This window comes from Centroberyx gerrardi, chromosome 9 (assembly GCF_048128805.1).
Source record: "Centroberyx gerrardi isolate f3 chromosome 9, fCenGer3.hap1.cur.20231027, whole genome shotgun sequence".
NCBI lineage: Eukaryota > Metazoa > Chordata > Actinopteri > Beryciformes > Berycidae > Centroberyx > Centroberyx gerrardi.
The window spans coordinates 21,756,863-21,772,203 of NC_136005.1; the positions used below are offsets into that span (position 1 = coordinate 21,756,863).

Sequence of the window (15,341 nt, forward strand, 5' to 3'; positions counted from 1 at the left end):
ACCGGTGGGTCAAGCCCCGTCTCTGGTCAATGTGCATGTAGTGGACTCGCACATTAACATCATTACTTATCCCACGTTTCCAAACTTCCACACAACACAACATGAAATCACTTGCTACAGTTGGTGTCTGATGCACTGAGGGACGGACTGAGAGGACTGAATGTTAATCCAGGAGGCTGCTATCTTTTCACACCAGCTCCACAGAGAACACTTTTGAGTGTGAACCAATGGGACCAGCAGGACTAATATGGTAGACTCATGTAATCTATACAAGCAGTACGTAAAACCTAGCAGCAAGATACCGAGGAAGAGTGCCATCTAACAGCCTCTGAGAAGAGTTTTGGCACTGAAATCAGCAAGGCCCTGATAGCATATTCTGTGTTTGCCGAAACTGTTTCAGGATAAACTGAATCACTGGATATCACAACTTTCTTTAGATGCATGACTTTGGGAGGAGACGAATAAGAGCAGACAGTTAATGTGACCAGAGGGACTTGTCTGATACATGAGATTAACATCAGGACGTTTTGTTCCCAGTGGCTAAATTAAATGTCAAGGTGGTTGAACAACTTCCACAGACTGAATAGTGGTAAAAGAGTAACGCTACGAGTCAGATATCACGCATCTAGGTCTGACTTTCTATGCCAGCCTGTCCACCAATTCTGGGCCTACAGTATGTCAAGGACAACTACAAAAAGCATTTGGGCACGAGCTGTCAGTACATTCTTCCACTGGTTTTTACCTTGCCCTGTGCCACCTGCGCCTTCTTCCTCGGAGGAGATGGCGAAGCGGGGCATCTCGATGATGGCGGAACAGCAGCGCCTACGCACTGTCAGCGGAGGGCTGGAGTCACTCTCCGTGTGGGACGACTCAGAGACTGACAGACGCTTACGCAGGCTGGGAGGGGGAAGGGAGGGACAGATAAGACGCGTGCACAGCCAAAAACACAGCACACAAGCACATAACACATACACACACACAGACCATACACTGAGACAGTATATTGTTCTAGGGGTACCAAACACCTAATTTGAGCCACTCACATCCAATGTGTTGTTAGGCAATTTTGCTCTCCAGGTACTTTTTTGACTACCTTAGAATTAGATAGCCTTCACAGATGTCTGAATTAATAAATCATAGTAGAAAAAAAATATGCTTATTGCACAGCAATGTGTGCTTCCCTTTGTGATCTAGAACTAACAATCATCCAAATAAATCATTCAGAAATAGTATAAGGGAAAATGAAAAATTGTAAGAGGAAATAAGATAAAAGCCTACAAATGGCCAACTCTATCTTATTTTTTGGAGGTAGAAACTCACATCTCTGGAGATCCCACCAGCCAGGAGCGGTCTCTGGACTTGAGTCCACTGAGGCTGTCCATGCGGTCTCCCCCCTCCTCACTGAGGCTGCGCTTAGTGGGAGGAGGAGTCCTCTTCTCCTCGTGCAGGGACAGACGCTCCATACTGCTGTACACCTGCACACACACAACAAATGTTATATGCCATGCTTTTTAGTTGTTTTTTAGATTTGATGTCACTTTAAGCCATTACAATTAATTGAGACTCTTGTATCTGTATGTCTATTGACACATCTGTGCTACATTTATTTTGTGCAAATGGCAGTAACAGTTGGATTATTTGTGCTGTACGTGCATGTGTGAGTGTGTTAGTGTTTGTGAGTGTGTACCTTGCTGAAGCGAGGTGAGCAGGAGGAGAACTGCCGTATCTCTACGTGTTCATCATCGTTGGTGTCCTCCTCCTCCTCTGAATCCACATGGTGGTACCTGTCAGAGCGAGCTGAAAACAAACAGACAACAAAACTATTTAGTGCATAGGTTGACTGTAAATTTAGCACATAACGTGAACAACTGAACGACCAAGTCTCCCAAAAATTTTGATGAGAGAGAATGAGGGAAAAAGAGAGAGAGAGACAGAGAAAGACAGACAACCATTCAATAACCAGCCAGATACATACTGTCAAAGTAGCTGGTGTCATCCTCAGACTCCAGCTGGGGGATGAACTCTGCCTTCTGCCTCAACAGGCTGTTCCAGTCTAGCTCTGTGAAGAAACCATGCTGCTTCACCTCAAACGCACTCCCTGGAGAGGGGAAAGTGGGAGAGAGGGTGGTAGAGAGAAGGAAGGCAGAGAAAAGATGGAAGGATGGGGGTTTGGGAAAGAGTGAGGGAAGAGATGGAGAGGAAACAAAGAGAGTGAGAGATGTGGAAAGATAGGAGACGTTACAGTCAGCTTAAAATAGGGACATTGAGTGCAACTAAAATTGGGGTGCAGTTATTAACCTAACATAAGCCATTAGGTGGATGCTTTTATCCTGAATGCTTTACAGCTGTTGAGCTGTACAGGATCATTAATGTGTGTTTGCGTGTGAATATTTGCATGTGAGAGATTGTATGCATGCTTGTGAGTGTAAATGTGCTAAACTGTGTGTGTGTGTGTGTGTATGTGTGTTTGTGTTACCTGAGTGTACATATATGTGTGTGTGCTAAACTGCAAGCATGTGTGTGTATGTGCGTTACCTGTGCCCAGTCTTTCCAGGGGGTTCTGTCTCAGCAGTTTGGAGATGAGGTCCTGGGCTTCCTGAGGGAGAGCCTCATCCTCCTCTGGCCAGATGATCTCATCTAAAACACACACACACACACACACACACACACACACACACACACGAATGGGTTACTAGGGCTATAGACACGGTGGGTTATAGTGTTTTTTTTTTGAAACAAGGCTATTTGCAGTGTTCTTTGCTTATTAGTGAGAACACACACAAGAAACGATCCCCGGGAGGGAAATCTAGTAGACAGATAACAATATAGAGCACATGCAAGGCACTAGGAGGCCTTTGAATCTGATCATCACACTGCATAAATATGGAAAGAGAGACACACACAGTCATAAAAAAGACATACGGCAATCAATACGAGTTTATGATCATCGACTTGCCCTTTCATCAAAGGGAAATCAAAGGAAAGAGGAACAGAGAGGGGAAATCAAAATCGATTTCATCCCTTGTAAGTCATGCCTCTGCATCTTTGCCATGGAGTAACGTCTATATCGCTCCTTCATTTCCAATGATTATACCATGTCTTATGTGGTCTCTCAGCCTGGAAGCCCTCAGGCGCAAACATAAAACATTCACAATGTAATATAGAGATAACAATACCTATACTGGAGAATGGGCACTGCACAACACACATTTTTAAACTTTTTATCTAGGGAGCCATAGTTTTTAAAAAAAAATGTACTTGTGATCACCCAGAACAGTAAATGCTAACCTTTCAGGAAGCTACTAACCTGTCTAACCAAGTCAAAGCATTAATTTATTCTGCATACAGTACGTTAAATTGCAACAATACACTATAGCAGCATGTAGCCTTGGTTGCCAATTTCTCCAGTATATTTTGGGGACACTATAATCTTCCCAGAGCTGTGAGCCATTATGAGCCATTACGAAACCCTGACCAGTAGTTTGAGAGTCCTGGTCCAGATGTCTATCTTCTCTGGTACTCACCACTAATGACCTGTCCAAACAGTTCCTCTGGCGTGTCTCCAAAGAAGGGAGCACAGCCCACCAGAAACTCATACAGGATGACTCCCATAGCCCACCAGTCCACCGGCTTCCCGTAGCCCTGACGGAGAATCACCTCTGGGGCGATGTACTCCGGAGTACCGCACACCTGCAGATGCACAAATACACAGGAGAACAGCTTGGGACGTGAAAAAAGCTGAACAGAGCATACAAGCTGAAAGTCATACAAAGCACAATTGTTTTATCGTTCTTAGAAGTTATCAGTACATTCTCCTGTTAAACTCCCCCACACAATGTCATATTCTCACACACCCTAAGGTGGTGTTTTGTGCATGTGAAAATCTGAGTATTCTAGCTGGTCAAAAAGACACTTTTTAGTTTTTAAAGACACTTTTTAGACACGCTTTCTCCAAACCCACTGACCATTTACATCTGGCAAGTAAAACTGGTGAAACTGGCTAGTGGATATTGGAATCGACCAACCATAATTGTCCATAAATTGAACAATTTTGGCCGGTACACAAAAAAGCTAGCGGCCTGCCCTGGAGGGTAGCAGCAGTTTGCAGTACCTGTTTATCCAGGAACTCTCTGGTGTCTTTCTCTATGTGTCCTTCATACAGGTTTGTGGTCAGACTCATCAAACCGATCTTAGAGAGGCCGAAGTCTGTCAGCTTGATATGGCCCATGGAAGTGATCAGAAGACTGCAGGAGAGAAACAGCAAAATGAACAAATGACAATAACATATGAAGGGTTTAATACTACATAATATGCATTTTGGAAAAAAAAAATGATGTTATCCTCTAAAATACTATTATTTTGGAAGTAAAGGTCTACAGAGAGAAAACAGCTACAATAATATTCAACAATCAGTTTTACTTTCACGCCAGCAATCATTTTGTCAGAGTAGGTGTCAGTTGTTTCAAAATGATGGATATTTCATTTTGGAATTAAAGTCTTCATATTTTCTCATATGACCATCAAATTCATATGATGTTAGGAATGAAACATATATTCTCCAATATGATGTGAAACTGACAATCACAATATATCATGACATCCTGCTGCATGAACATCTTTGCACAGTATGTTTGTGTCTTACTTGTCAGGTTTAAGGTCTCTGTGTACGATGCCGTAGTTGTGCAGGTACTCCAATGCTAGGACGGTCTCAGCAAAGTACATGCGCGCCATGTCAACTGGCAAGGCTCCTATGTTCTTCAACAGTGTGGCACAGTCACCACCTAGAGAGGACACACACACACACACACACACACACACACACACACACACACGTGGCTTTTAGTGGTGTGTACGTGAGTATAGGTGTGTGACAGAGAGAGACTGAGACAGAGACAGAAAGAGACGGACACAAAAGGAGACAGAAGCACATCTCTTGCAGAAATAGCGAGAAAAAGAAAGAGAGACAAGAGCTGGGTTTCCATCTAAATATTCTTATGCAAATTATGATGTGTTGAATTAGAAAAGCTGAATCGGAATGGCAAATTTCAATAAAAGTTTTTACACTTGCGTGAGGCAGAAAAGTTTTTTGTCAATAAAGAAAGTATGCGATGAAACTGGCTTAGTTCCATCTCATTGCTCAACAACTCAACAATTTAAAAGTGGCATTGGATATTCTGTAACACCGTAAAATATTTGTCCACTATCACCTCCCATAAATGTCATACCCTTTGTCTCTCCCATGTAATAATAATAGTAATAATCTTTATTTGTATAGCACCTTTCATACAAAGAATTTCAGCTCAAAGTGCATGCAGGCTGATGGAGGCTATAAAGTGTTTGTCATGGCTGCATGGCCATTAGATGGTGCAATAGAATACTGCCAAGGATAATTCATATGTGTTGTCTTCAGACAGCATGAAATATGCCCAACATTAGCTGACATGAAAAAACAATAACAACTTGCCCTAAACTAATTAATTCTTTCAATACTCTCCATTATTCTGGGGAATGCATTTTTTTCAGACAATCAGGAAGCCCATTTGTACGCTTCAACCCAGCTGATGGAGACGTACATAATTTGCCTTTTATTTTTGCGACATTTCTGCCTGCTTGACATCTGCTTGACAGTCGGATGGCCAGTGACAGAGAGACAGAGTGGGCAGCAAATGAGAGGAAGTGTAAAATAGTGAGAATGTGAAAAACAGAGAGATGGTAAGAAAGAGTGAAAAAGAGAAACAAACAGAAAACACAACCTTTCGGTGAACGATAAAAGACAACAGAGAGCAGTCACTGTGTGCTTCTCATCCTCTCCTCCCTTACCCTCCACATACTCCATGACCATGCAGAGGTGTCTCCTGGTCTCGAAAGAGCAGAACATGGAGACGACGAAGGGGTTCTCGGCAAAGGTCAGGATGTCTCTCTCCACGAAGGCCTGCTGGATCTGGTTCCTCAGGATCAGGTTCTGCTTGTTGATCTTCTTCATGGCAAACCGCTGCCGGGTCTCCTTGTGACGCACCAGAAACACAGCACTAGACAGGGAGAGGGAGATGGACATAGGAAACGAAAGATGTTGAAGTATCATTTTGTCAACAGAGTTAAGTTACTTACTATCCTTTAAAAATGACCAGAATTTGTGCTATCAATCATTTTGCATAAGTAGGTGTCATTTTATTCTGCAAATGGTGGATTTCTTATTTTGGAATGTAACTATCACTTATATAGAAGATTATTAAAGATGCACATCTCATGTTTTCTTACCCGTAGGCTCCATTGCTGATGAGCTTGATGTTCTCAAAGTCTTCCTCTCGAGGTGTTTTGGTTTTAGTCTGTGGTGGCGGTGCTGGGACTGTGGTTCCTCGACTCTGGAACACACACACACACACACACACACACACACAACCGTTACAGAAAATGTGAGATCATTGCTGCAAAATCAATTAAGGGTGAGAACTTCTAATTTCAAAGTGTTTAGCAGCCTGTTCCATTTTTAAGATTCATAGTACCAGTAACCGGTCTTGCCAAGTTCAGACTTTATTTGCAGAGTAAACTAACCAGTCTGTGATCTGGTACTGTAATTACTGGTTTTAAGACACTCCAGATGAGAGGTACTATACAGGGTTAGCTTCAGAGGTAGAGCCTTATGGAAAAATATAATGCAATGCATTTCTCTTCTCGTTGTTAGAGAAGACCAACCAATTTTTAATTTATCTCTTGCAACAAAACACAGGGTATTGTGGTAAACTGCATTCGATGGCTTCAAAGTAGAATGGGCAGTATGCAAATACAAAATGTCTCCAAGATCTCTACTGACTTCTGACTGGATTTTTTTCTAAAACTTGACTTTTTCCTAAAATTGACATGCCATTTATAATGAATTGTCAGAAATACATGTCTGTCAATAGGAAAGTCAACCATTTTTCCCCAGTTTAGGAGATAGAGTGTTTTATGAAGGCCATTGATGATAAACGACAATACACCTATTCAACATTTCATCGGAGTACACTCACATCTACTGAGTCATCGGTCTCTGGGGTGTCTGGGTTTCCACTGTCATAGCTGCTCAGCTGGGCCATTTCTATACAGAGACAGGAGGAACAGTCATCAAACCAAACCAAGCTGGCACAGGGGAAATACACTCTTGGGTAGGTGGGTAGGGAGTTTCAATTGCAATATCATTTGTGCATGAATCTAGTTGTAATAAAAGCAGCTGATTACATAAAAGAGGACGTAAACTCAAATTAGATTTTCTAAAGCACAGTTCTCACATGCAAATGTATTTTATCTGCTATCCTGCTATTCAGAAATCCTTTTTCAATGCACCTAAATGTGACAAGTGAGCTAATTCAATTGTTATACTTATCTCAACCCAATTTTGTTAAAATAATCAATGACTAGGACAGATATATCTAATACAGAAGAGTTTCAAACTCAATGTACAAGCACATACTGGCCGTTATATATAAAAAAACAACAACAGCAGAAGTCATGCGTTACCCTCCAGGGGGTCCCTTGTGAGGCCCAGCTGGCTGATGATGTATCTGGGGATGTCGGACTTGATGCCCTGGCCCTCCTTGGCATGGCCCTCTGCTGCTTCCAACAAGTGGTAGAACTCCTCAGGATCAAACTCCTACAGACAGAGCGCAGGGAAGGAACGAGGGGCAGAGAGGGAGAGAGGTGAGGAGAGGGAGAAGGGACAGAAAGAGAGAGAAACAAAAGGGAGAAAAGAAAGGCAAAGAGTTAAAAATGTAAAATGTCAGACCTGAACTAGACTAACACAGACAAAAGATAAAGATTAACAAAAAAACTCTGTGTTAATGTCATATACATGTTGTGTGTGAACCTAGTGTGGTGTAGAGCCCGGTTTCTCATCCTCTCATACTGAAGGTCAGTTGTGGCGCTGCAGCGTGACCCAGAGACAGGTAACCTAGCCTCATTAAAGGCTATTTTCTACTATCTGTTCCCAAGACAACAAGACAACCATTTTGCTAGCACTGATACAGAACAGCTGCGATATTCCACAGCAAAATATCACCCTAATTGGAGAATAAAACCTTGGGACTCCACAACAGCATGGTATGTGTGTGTGTGTGTGTGTGTGTGTGTGTGTGGGGGGGGGTTATTCTTAAGATGCAAACCCCCAATTTATTCCCGTGTCCTCTGACAAAGACATAGGGCCAATTGCTGTTACACCCCCTCTCCTACTGTACACACACAAACACACACAAACACGCAAGCACACATGCACACACTCCCTGCCCCCTCTCCAATCTGTGTGCCTCCATTTGTAAAAACCCATCCAGCATGGTGTCACAGCATCGGCTGCATGTGATTAGTCAAAACTACAGATGTGAGCACCGGGGCATCCCTCCCTCCTTCCTTCCTTCCCACACCTCCCATTTGCTCCTCGCCCTCTACCACCCCTCCGACTATCCCTCTTTCTTCTCCCTTACTCGCTCTCTCCGTCTGTCCCTATCCTTCCACCATCCCGAATCAGCTGCTCGCTCTCCTTCTCCACCATCCCCAATTCCTGGGCTCACAGAAGGCTGGTTTCACCTGTTTAGCCACAGATGTTCACCATGTCTACCCAAACTAACCCAACTCTGTCTGGGTGAAGCGCTAGAGCATGCTGGGAGCTGGAGAGGGCTGAGAGTGGAGGAATGGATGGACTGGTGAGAGGGAAAAAGGAAAGATGGGAGGGAGGGAGGGCGAGGGAGGGAGGGAGCCCCTGTAGTTCATATATAAAACCTTGCACTGCCAGCTGCGAGGTGTGTGTATGTGTGTGTATGTGTGTGTGTGTGTGTGTGTGTACATTCACACTTACACACACATTAGGCTAATTTGAAATTCTCTGAGGTAGTCCATAAATGAATTGCTGTGCTTGAATCATTTCACACTAAGGACTGGATAACTCTAAATTGTTTATTAACCATGCGTGGAGTGTAGCTCCACGATATGAAAAAGCAATTCCTTGTAATACTGGGAATAAATTTCACTGCAATCTTTCAAATGGACCTCAATTTACAGTGGCATTATGGTAGTATTACACTGTATAACTATTCATGATGGTATCCTGGGATGTAGCTGCACAAGCCAACGTTTGAAAAAAATAAAGCACAATTATGTTGTATATAGTGAAAAAATGCTTTAAAATAAAAAGAAAAAAGAAATTAAAAAGGTTGGAAAATATAAATATTCTCTGAAAATGATGACATAATAAATAAGGAGAAAATAAAATGTGATTTTTTAATTTAATTTCTATTGCTCTTACCAGACACTCCAGCAGGCGCGCAGGCCGGGCGATGACAATCATCAGTTTCCTGACGAGTTGCGTGACGAACGTAACCTCCACACTCTCCGAGCGCTCGTGAGCCTGGACACACAACACACAGCAACAACAACCAACACAGAGGAGAGTTAGGCCAATATCATGAAAAAACATTTTCACTTCAATTTCATTGTTTTGTTTTTTCATTTTTATTGCACCGCACTTTGTATCATCTGCTATGTTCTCAGGACATCTGTTTGCCACAAGCTCATGAAACCCATCCAAAATCTGTTGTATATTTTCAATAGGCATCGATAAGAAAACCAGCAGATTTTTCTTAACAGTTGAATATTATAACTCTTTAGAGATATATGGTTTTCATCCAAAAGGAGAAAAACACCACAATTATTAACAATGTACTAATGCATCTACATTAAATGCACTCTGCCTGGGAGAAGCTTTGTTCCACATAATGAATGTTTTTTCATTATTTTTTAATCATCCCTTTAAATAATTTATCATCATGAAATCTTATATGACCTTGGAGTTGTGAGTTTTCCTTGTATGTTGTTTGCCCTTCACAAACAAGGGAGACAATGTGCAGTTTAAGGACAAATGAATGGCAGTGGCGAGACACACACACACAAGGCACACACTCTCTCCTCACAACCCGAGGTAATCTAAATCAGAATGACCTCAGCCGCACTCCCCAACATTCACCGTGAAATGTCTTGTCAGTTTGGAGACAGTGTAATTTACCCAGCAATCTACAGTATCTGGCTGGGAATGCACTTGGAGCAAACACTGATCCCTGGAAAGAAATGGGGTGGGAGGGGTGTGTGTGTGTGTGTGTGTGTGTGTGTGTGTGTGTTCGGGTAGGCAGGGGAGACTGTAACAATTACAAAACACCCACTGTAAAACATGCATCATTCTCAGGGGGGGGGATCCACTTTAGTGTGTGAGAATGTGTGTGTGTATGTGCTCTCTTGTGTACGCGTGCTTATGAATGGTTTATGTATGAATGCCTGCATGCCTTTCTGTGTCTGTATGTGTCAAGGCAGCCTAATAGAGAGGCGGAGGCAGTTAATAAACAATGCCTTGGCCAATGTGTCTGCTGTTTGGCTAATAGAGACATGGCAGGCTGGCTGACAGACAGACAGCGAGGCCCTGGGGGCTCCTATCACCCCCTGAATAATTTATAACTGTAATGAAAGCTGGAGATGGGAGATGGTGTGGATGCATGTGTGCGCTAAATATATGTATTAGGCCGTGCATGCATGTGTGTGTATGTGTGAGTGCGTGTGTGGTCACTGTATAGGCCAGTGATCGGTGAGTAATGGACAGCCGAGGGACTGCCCTACACTGCGCAGTGGCTAATTAACCAGTCAGTGTGTGTGTGTGTGTGTGTGGGTGTGAGGCAGACTGTATATCCACACTGCATGTCTAATGTGAATGAGATTCCCTAGTGGGTGTATATAAAGTGTATGTTAACAGCTTGTATGCCTGTGTGTGCGCAGGGTTTTTCTCTATTACACTCTAAGGTGGCCCGACAACATATTTTGACCACCTCAGTGTGTTTTTCTTAGACAGGTTTTCTGAATTAGTTTCAGAATTGTCGTTCCTTAGGGCTTGTCGATGGATTTCAATGCCATTTCAATGCAATTACAATAATAGAAAGACATTAAAACTATGAAATAACACAAAGGGAATTATGCAGTGACCAAAAAAGTGTTAAACAAATCAAAACTATCTTATATTTTAGATTGTTTAAAGTAGCCGCCGTTTGCCTTGATGGAAAGGCAAAGGCTTTGGAAAGAACTTCATACATAGGCATCAACTTCACTATTTATATTTGTCTAAGAAACAAATTTCAAGAATTTAAGCAGAAGCCTTTAGATCAAAATGGCTTTAAGAGAATGAAAAACATAGTACATTAAATCAGGTGTGTCCAAACTTTTGACTGGTAGTGTGAGTCCCACTGAAAGTCAGGGTGTGTACATCTGTGTTTTGTGCTGATAAATACGTCTAAGAATCTTACAGCACAAAGAGCTGTGAGAGTGAATGATGAGTGTCTAGGTCAGACTCATTGACACTCTGACAGATAACCAGAGCTGAGTTAGCACTCTGGCTGACACTCCGTCTTCCCCTCTACCCTCAGGTGACCTACAGGGGTCTAACGGGGTCTCCCAGGGGTTCCGCCAGGGGATGGCCTGGATGCAGGTTGCCATGGTGACGGCCAGGCAGGTCACTAAGGCCCCCGACAGGGATGGATGAGGGGCAGGGAAGAGAGGACGAGCAGTAGAGGGGAAGAGAGAGAGAGGAGAGGGGGGAGAGGTGAAGGTGAGGTGAAAGAGAGGAAAGGAGCAGAGAAAGATAGAAGAAGGAGGAGAGGTGAGCTGGCCTCCTGTGAGCTCTGTAATGGGGTCACGACATGGGGCGAGGAAGGGATGGATGGCTGAAGAAAAGGAACGGTTGGTCTGGCTAGCAAGGAGGGCCAGGGAAGAAGTCTCCCAACCTCTAACGGAAAGAGAGATGAGGTAAGACAAAGGACCGAGAGATGTCGAGAGTTTGGAAGACCAGGACCAGTGTAGTGAACAAAACAGAACCCTAACAGGGGGAAGACTTGGTCTGCACTGAAACGGCATGGTGCAGGTTTCTTAGTTTAAAATACATGTCAGTCAAGGGAAGACAAGGACATGTGAAACAGATTACAGCCTATTGCCAAACTGTCTATGTCCATATACTGTAAGTCTTTCCCTGAATTAAATCAATGTTCTAGCAGAAAATCTTGAAAAGAGCTCAAATGGTATGACTCAAATTTAATCTTTTTGTTGTTGCAGTGTAACATTATAACAAACAGGGTTTCATTTTAGTTATGGTGTTTGTTGGCATTATGGTTAAACTGTGGTAAAACAAAAACTGCAAATAAGATCAACTTTAGATCACTGTCCAAATAAGAGTTTGCTTCTATGCAAAGACACTGATAGACAACCCAAGAGCCTTCTGTGTGAAACAATTGTTTCACACAAAGTTTCATGATAAAGTGTTACACAAACTAACATTGAAAGGCAACAACTCCAGCCAGTGCTCATTATCCTGGAATGAAAAACTGATGTAGGAGATCCTTAAAAGTTGTACACCATTATATACAGTATAGCATATTATCACTGTATTACTTTATTATTAATTGCTCCAAAAAGGGTCAATATATCACACTGTCATGCAACCAGTGAAAATGACCTCATATTAAATTATTGACAAGGTACAAAATAAAAAAAAAACACCCCCTGCAGTTGCCTCATTACAGAAAGAGGGTGTAATAAATCAGTTTATTTTCTTCTATAATCTGTTTATTTTTTAATTAAAAAAAAATAAATCTAGTAATTTCAAAATGTCTCGGCTATTTTACCCAGGTGTGACATGATGTTACAACCCACTAAAAACAGAGAAAGGTAAACAAACTCGAGAATAACAAAGCAACTATTGTAGTTTGCTAGATGGGCTCAAATTCTCTTTAAAGTGTGAATACTAACTGAACCAATATGGCTTAGACCCAGACCTGGGCTGAATGTGATTTCAAACTCGGAGTATGCTAATTTACTGTAACTTTCAAATTACTTGGACAGCATCAAAAGTGGACACGTTTCGATCTGCCCTCAAGTCTAACTCCAAGCCGTAAACAAACCAGGACTGCTGCCAGAGTCGCCGTCATCGTCTCTGGCGGTGTAAATCCGTTTTACCATGCCAATAACGCTCAACTGAATTGAACTGAAATTGACTCAACTGTAAAGTCTCCATTCGCCTCCTCCTGCTCCTCCCAGCCGTGAGCGAACACCTTCCACTCGCTCCTCCTCATCACCTCCTCCAGCACCTCCTCCTCCTCCTCCCACCTCCTCTGCCACGAGACGCGGGACATGGCTCCACCGAAAAACAAACGATTCCCATACGACGACGCAGCGGGAGGCTATTCTCGCACCTCCGTCCACCTGCTCACGGCCTCATCCTCTCCTCTCTAGGTTTGCTCCACCTGCCGCACTTGGCCGCTCACCAAAAAAACCCTCCCGCACCCAAACACGGTCTAATAGGTGATGTCATTGTCAAGCCCGCATTGTAGCCTCGCTCTCTGACGTGGATTTGGCTTCTCCAGATGTGCGTGTGTTCAAGTAGACTTGACTCCCGACTAGATCACACACCCTCCAAAAGCATTCTAACAGGCTTCATGCACGCACATGCACACTCCAGCCCCCCACCCCCACCGGCGCGGGATAGCCTCGACAGCCAATCAGAGGCAGTGGAATACCCTCGACTCCCCGCCCATTCCCATACCCTCCAACTGCACTCCTTCATCCCTCGTTCTCTCCCTCCCTCCACCCCTCCTTTTCGTCTGGGAGAGTCATCTGTCAGCCCCGGTGACTGCTGGAGTGTGAAATTAAAATCAGGGTGGATGTGTGTATGTGTGTGCGTGTGTACGTGCGTGTGTGTGTGTGTGTGGTGGCTGCAGCGTGTGTGTGTGTGTGTCTGTGAGTGAGAGTGAGAGATAGTTTGAATGTGTGTGTCCCAGTAGAACAGAAGGTCAATATGGGGCCACTGGGAGTCATAATGTCACCCAGCTTTCAAGGCCCCCAGGCACTGCAAAACTGAGCTAATAGAGATGTCACCACTGTCTCACACGCCCACACACACACACGTAAATATACATGTGTGTATGCACGAATGCACACACAAACGCTCACGCAAACCACCCTCATAAACACACCGACTGTCCTAATATAGACATCAGCCCGTCCTGTGATTAACATATCAGCAGCAGGTAGCTCGTCAGTACAAACAGATGGCAGGTGTGAGGGAATGTGTCCCGTATGGACGGACGCAGGGAGCGCTGAGGGACTTTGCGTGTTTCGGACCAGGTCAAAGTAGCCTCCTCATCCTATGACATCACTTGCTGCTGACAGCCGTAACCATGATGAGTGACTGAGGGAGCGCGTCACTCAGTGAGTTGGCCCACGGCAAACCAAGCGTGACTGGGGGGGGGGGGGGGGGGGGGGGGGTACGTAAACACACTCATGATGTCTTACTCAAAAGTCCACAATAGAGTGATCCACCTTGCGCTGGAAAGGGGGAAAATATTTTGCTCGTCCTCACAGTTAAAGTGACTTGGTCAAAAACACTGTTTCTTTGGTAAATGAGGATGATTTCGACCAAAGTAAACCAGAGTTGCACGCTATCTAAATTAATTTACTTGCGTTGATTTCAATGGAGAATTTTGATTGACTATGATAAATAATTGATTAATTGATCTAGCTATCTATCTTCTGAAAATTGTGGAACTCAGATAAATCAATCTCTGTAATTTCACTCACATCTTGCAGCAGCTTCACCAGGTTTACTTTTTAAATATTTCAGCTAAAGGGGTATAATAATTTTACAGACAACGCACTGAGTTTTCTCTCTCTTTATCTCTCTCTTAAGTGCATTGTGACAATTTTTTGATGTGAAAATGCATTAGGAGTAGAATCAACTTGCAATTTAACTTAGATCTTGCAGATGGGAAAATGCTTACCTCAGTTACTGACTTGACTTGATTTTTTTTTTTACTTTTTGGAGATAAAAGTTGTTTGCAGGACATTTGACAATACACCAAATAAGTGGCAGCAGTGCCGACTTACATCTTGCAGCAGCTTTTCCAGGTTCTCCTGGAGCTCGTAGAAGTAGCGGGAGGTGATGAGGCCCTCTCGGCTTTTCTCCAGGCAGTCTCTGGACAGCTCTATCAGCTGATGGTGGATGAAGCTCAGGACCCCGTCGGCCAGCGGGCAAACCTTGTCCGGGGCCGAGGAGCAGAGCAGGTCAGCCAGACGCTCCTCCATTTGAGCAGTTGCCTGAAGGGAGGGAGGTTGGGGGGGTTGGGATGTGGAGAGAATTAGGGAGGAGAAGGACAGGGGGAAGGCAGGGGGAGAGAGAGGGATGAGTCACACAGACACACACACATGCATTGAAACAGGTATACACACTCCAGACAAATGGAGAGGGCACGTGTGACCAACCACCATGATCCCAGATTAACTTCACAATAGACCCA

The 15,341-nt window shown here is 43.6% G+C and overlaps 1 protein-coding gene across 2 annotated transcripts in view; it reads right to left on the bottom strand.

Moving 5' to 3' along the window:
* mast2 (microtubule associated serine/threonine kinase 2) overlaps positions 1 to 15,341 on the bottom strand; it is a 165,979-nt gene that overhangs the window by 10,815 nt on the left and 139,823 nt on the right. For both annotated transcript variants that reach the window (XM_071913467.2, XM_071913466.2), the window contains exons 11-24: positions 14,932 to 15,141; positions 9,269 to 9,370; positions 7,495 to 7,627; positions 7,008 to 7,075; positions 6,259 to 6,362; positions 5,821 to 6,029; positions 4,643 to 4,781; positions 4,112 to 4,244; positions 3,525 to 3,690; positions 2,536 to 2,637; positions 1,976 to 2,098; positions 1,688 to 1,797; positions 1,321 to 1,475; positions 743 to 897 (exon numbers count right to left, since the gene is read on the bottom strand). In XM_071913467.2, the coding sequence (XP_071769568.2) occupies positions 743 to 897; positions 1,321 to 1,475; positions 1,688 to 1,797; positions 1,976 to 2,098; positions 2,536 to 2,637; positions 3,525 to 3,690; positions 4,112 to 4,244; positions 4,643 to 4,781; positions 5,821 to 6,029; positions 6,259 to 6,362; positions 7,008 to 7,075; positions 7,495 to 7,627; positions 9,269 to 9,370; positions 14,932 to 15,141 (1,909 nt within the window). The remainder of the gene's footprint in view (positions 1 to 742; positions 898 to 1,320; positions 1,476 to 1,687; positions 1,798 to 1,975; positions 2,099 to 2,535; positions 2,638 to 3,524; positions 3,691 to 4,111; positions 4,245 to 4,642; positions 4,782 to 5,820; positions 6,030 to 6,258; positions 6,363 to 7,007; positions 7,076 to 7,494; positions 7,628 to 9,268; positions 9,371 to 14,931; positions 15,142 to 15,341) is intronic.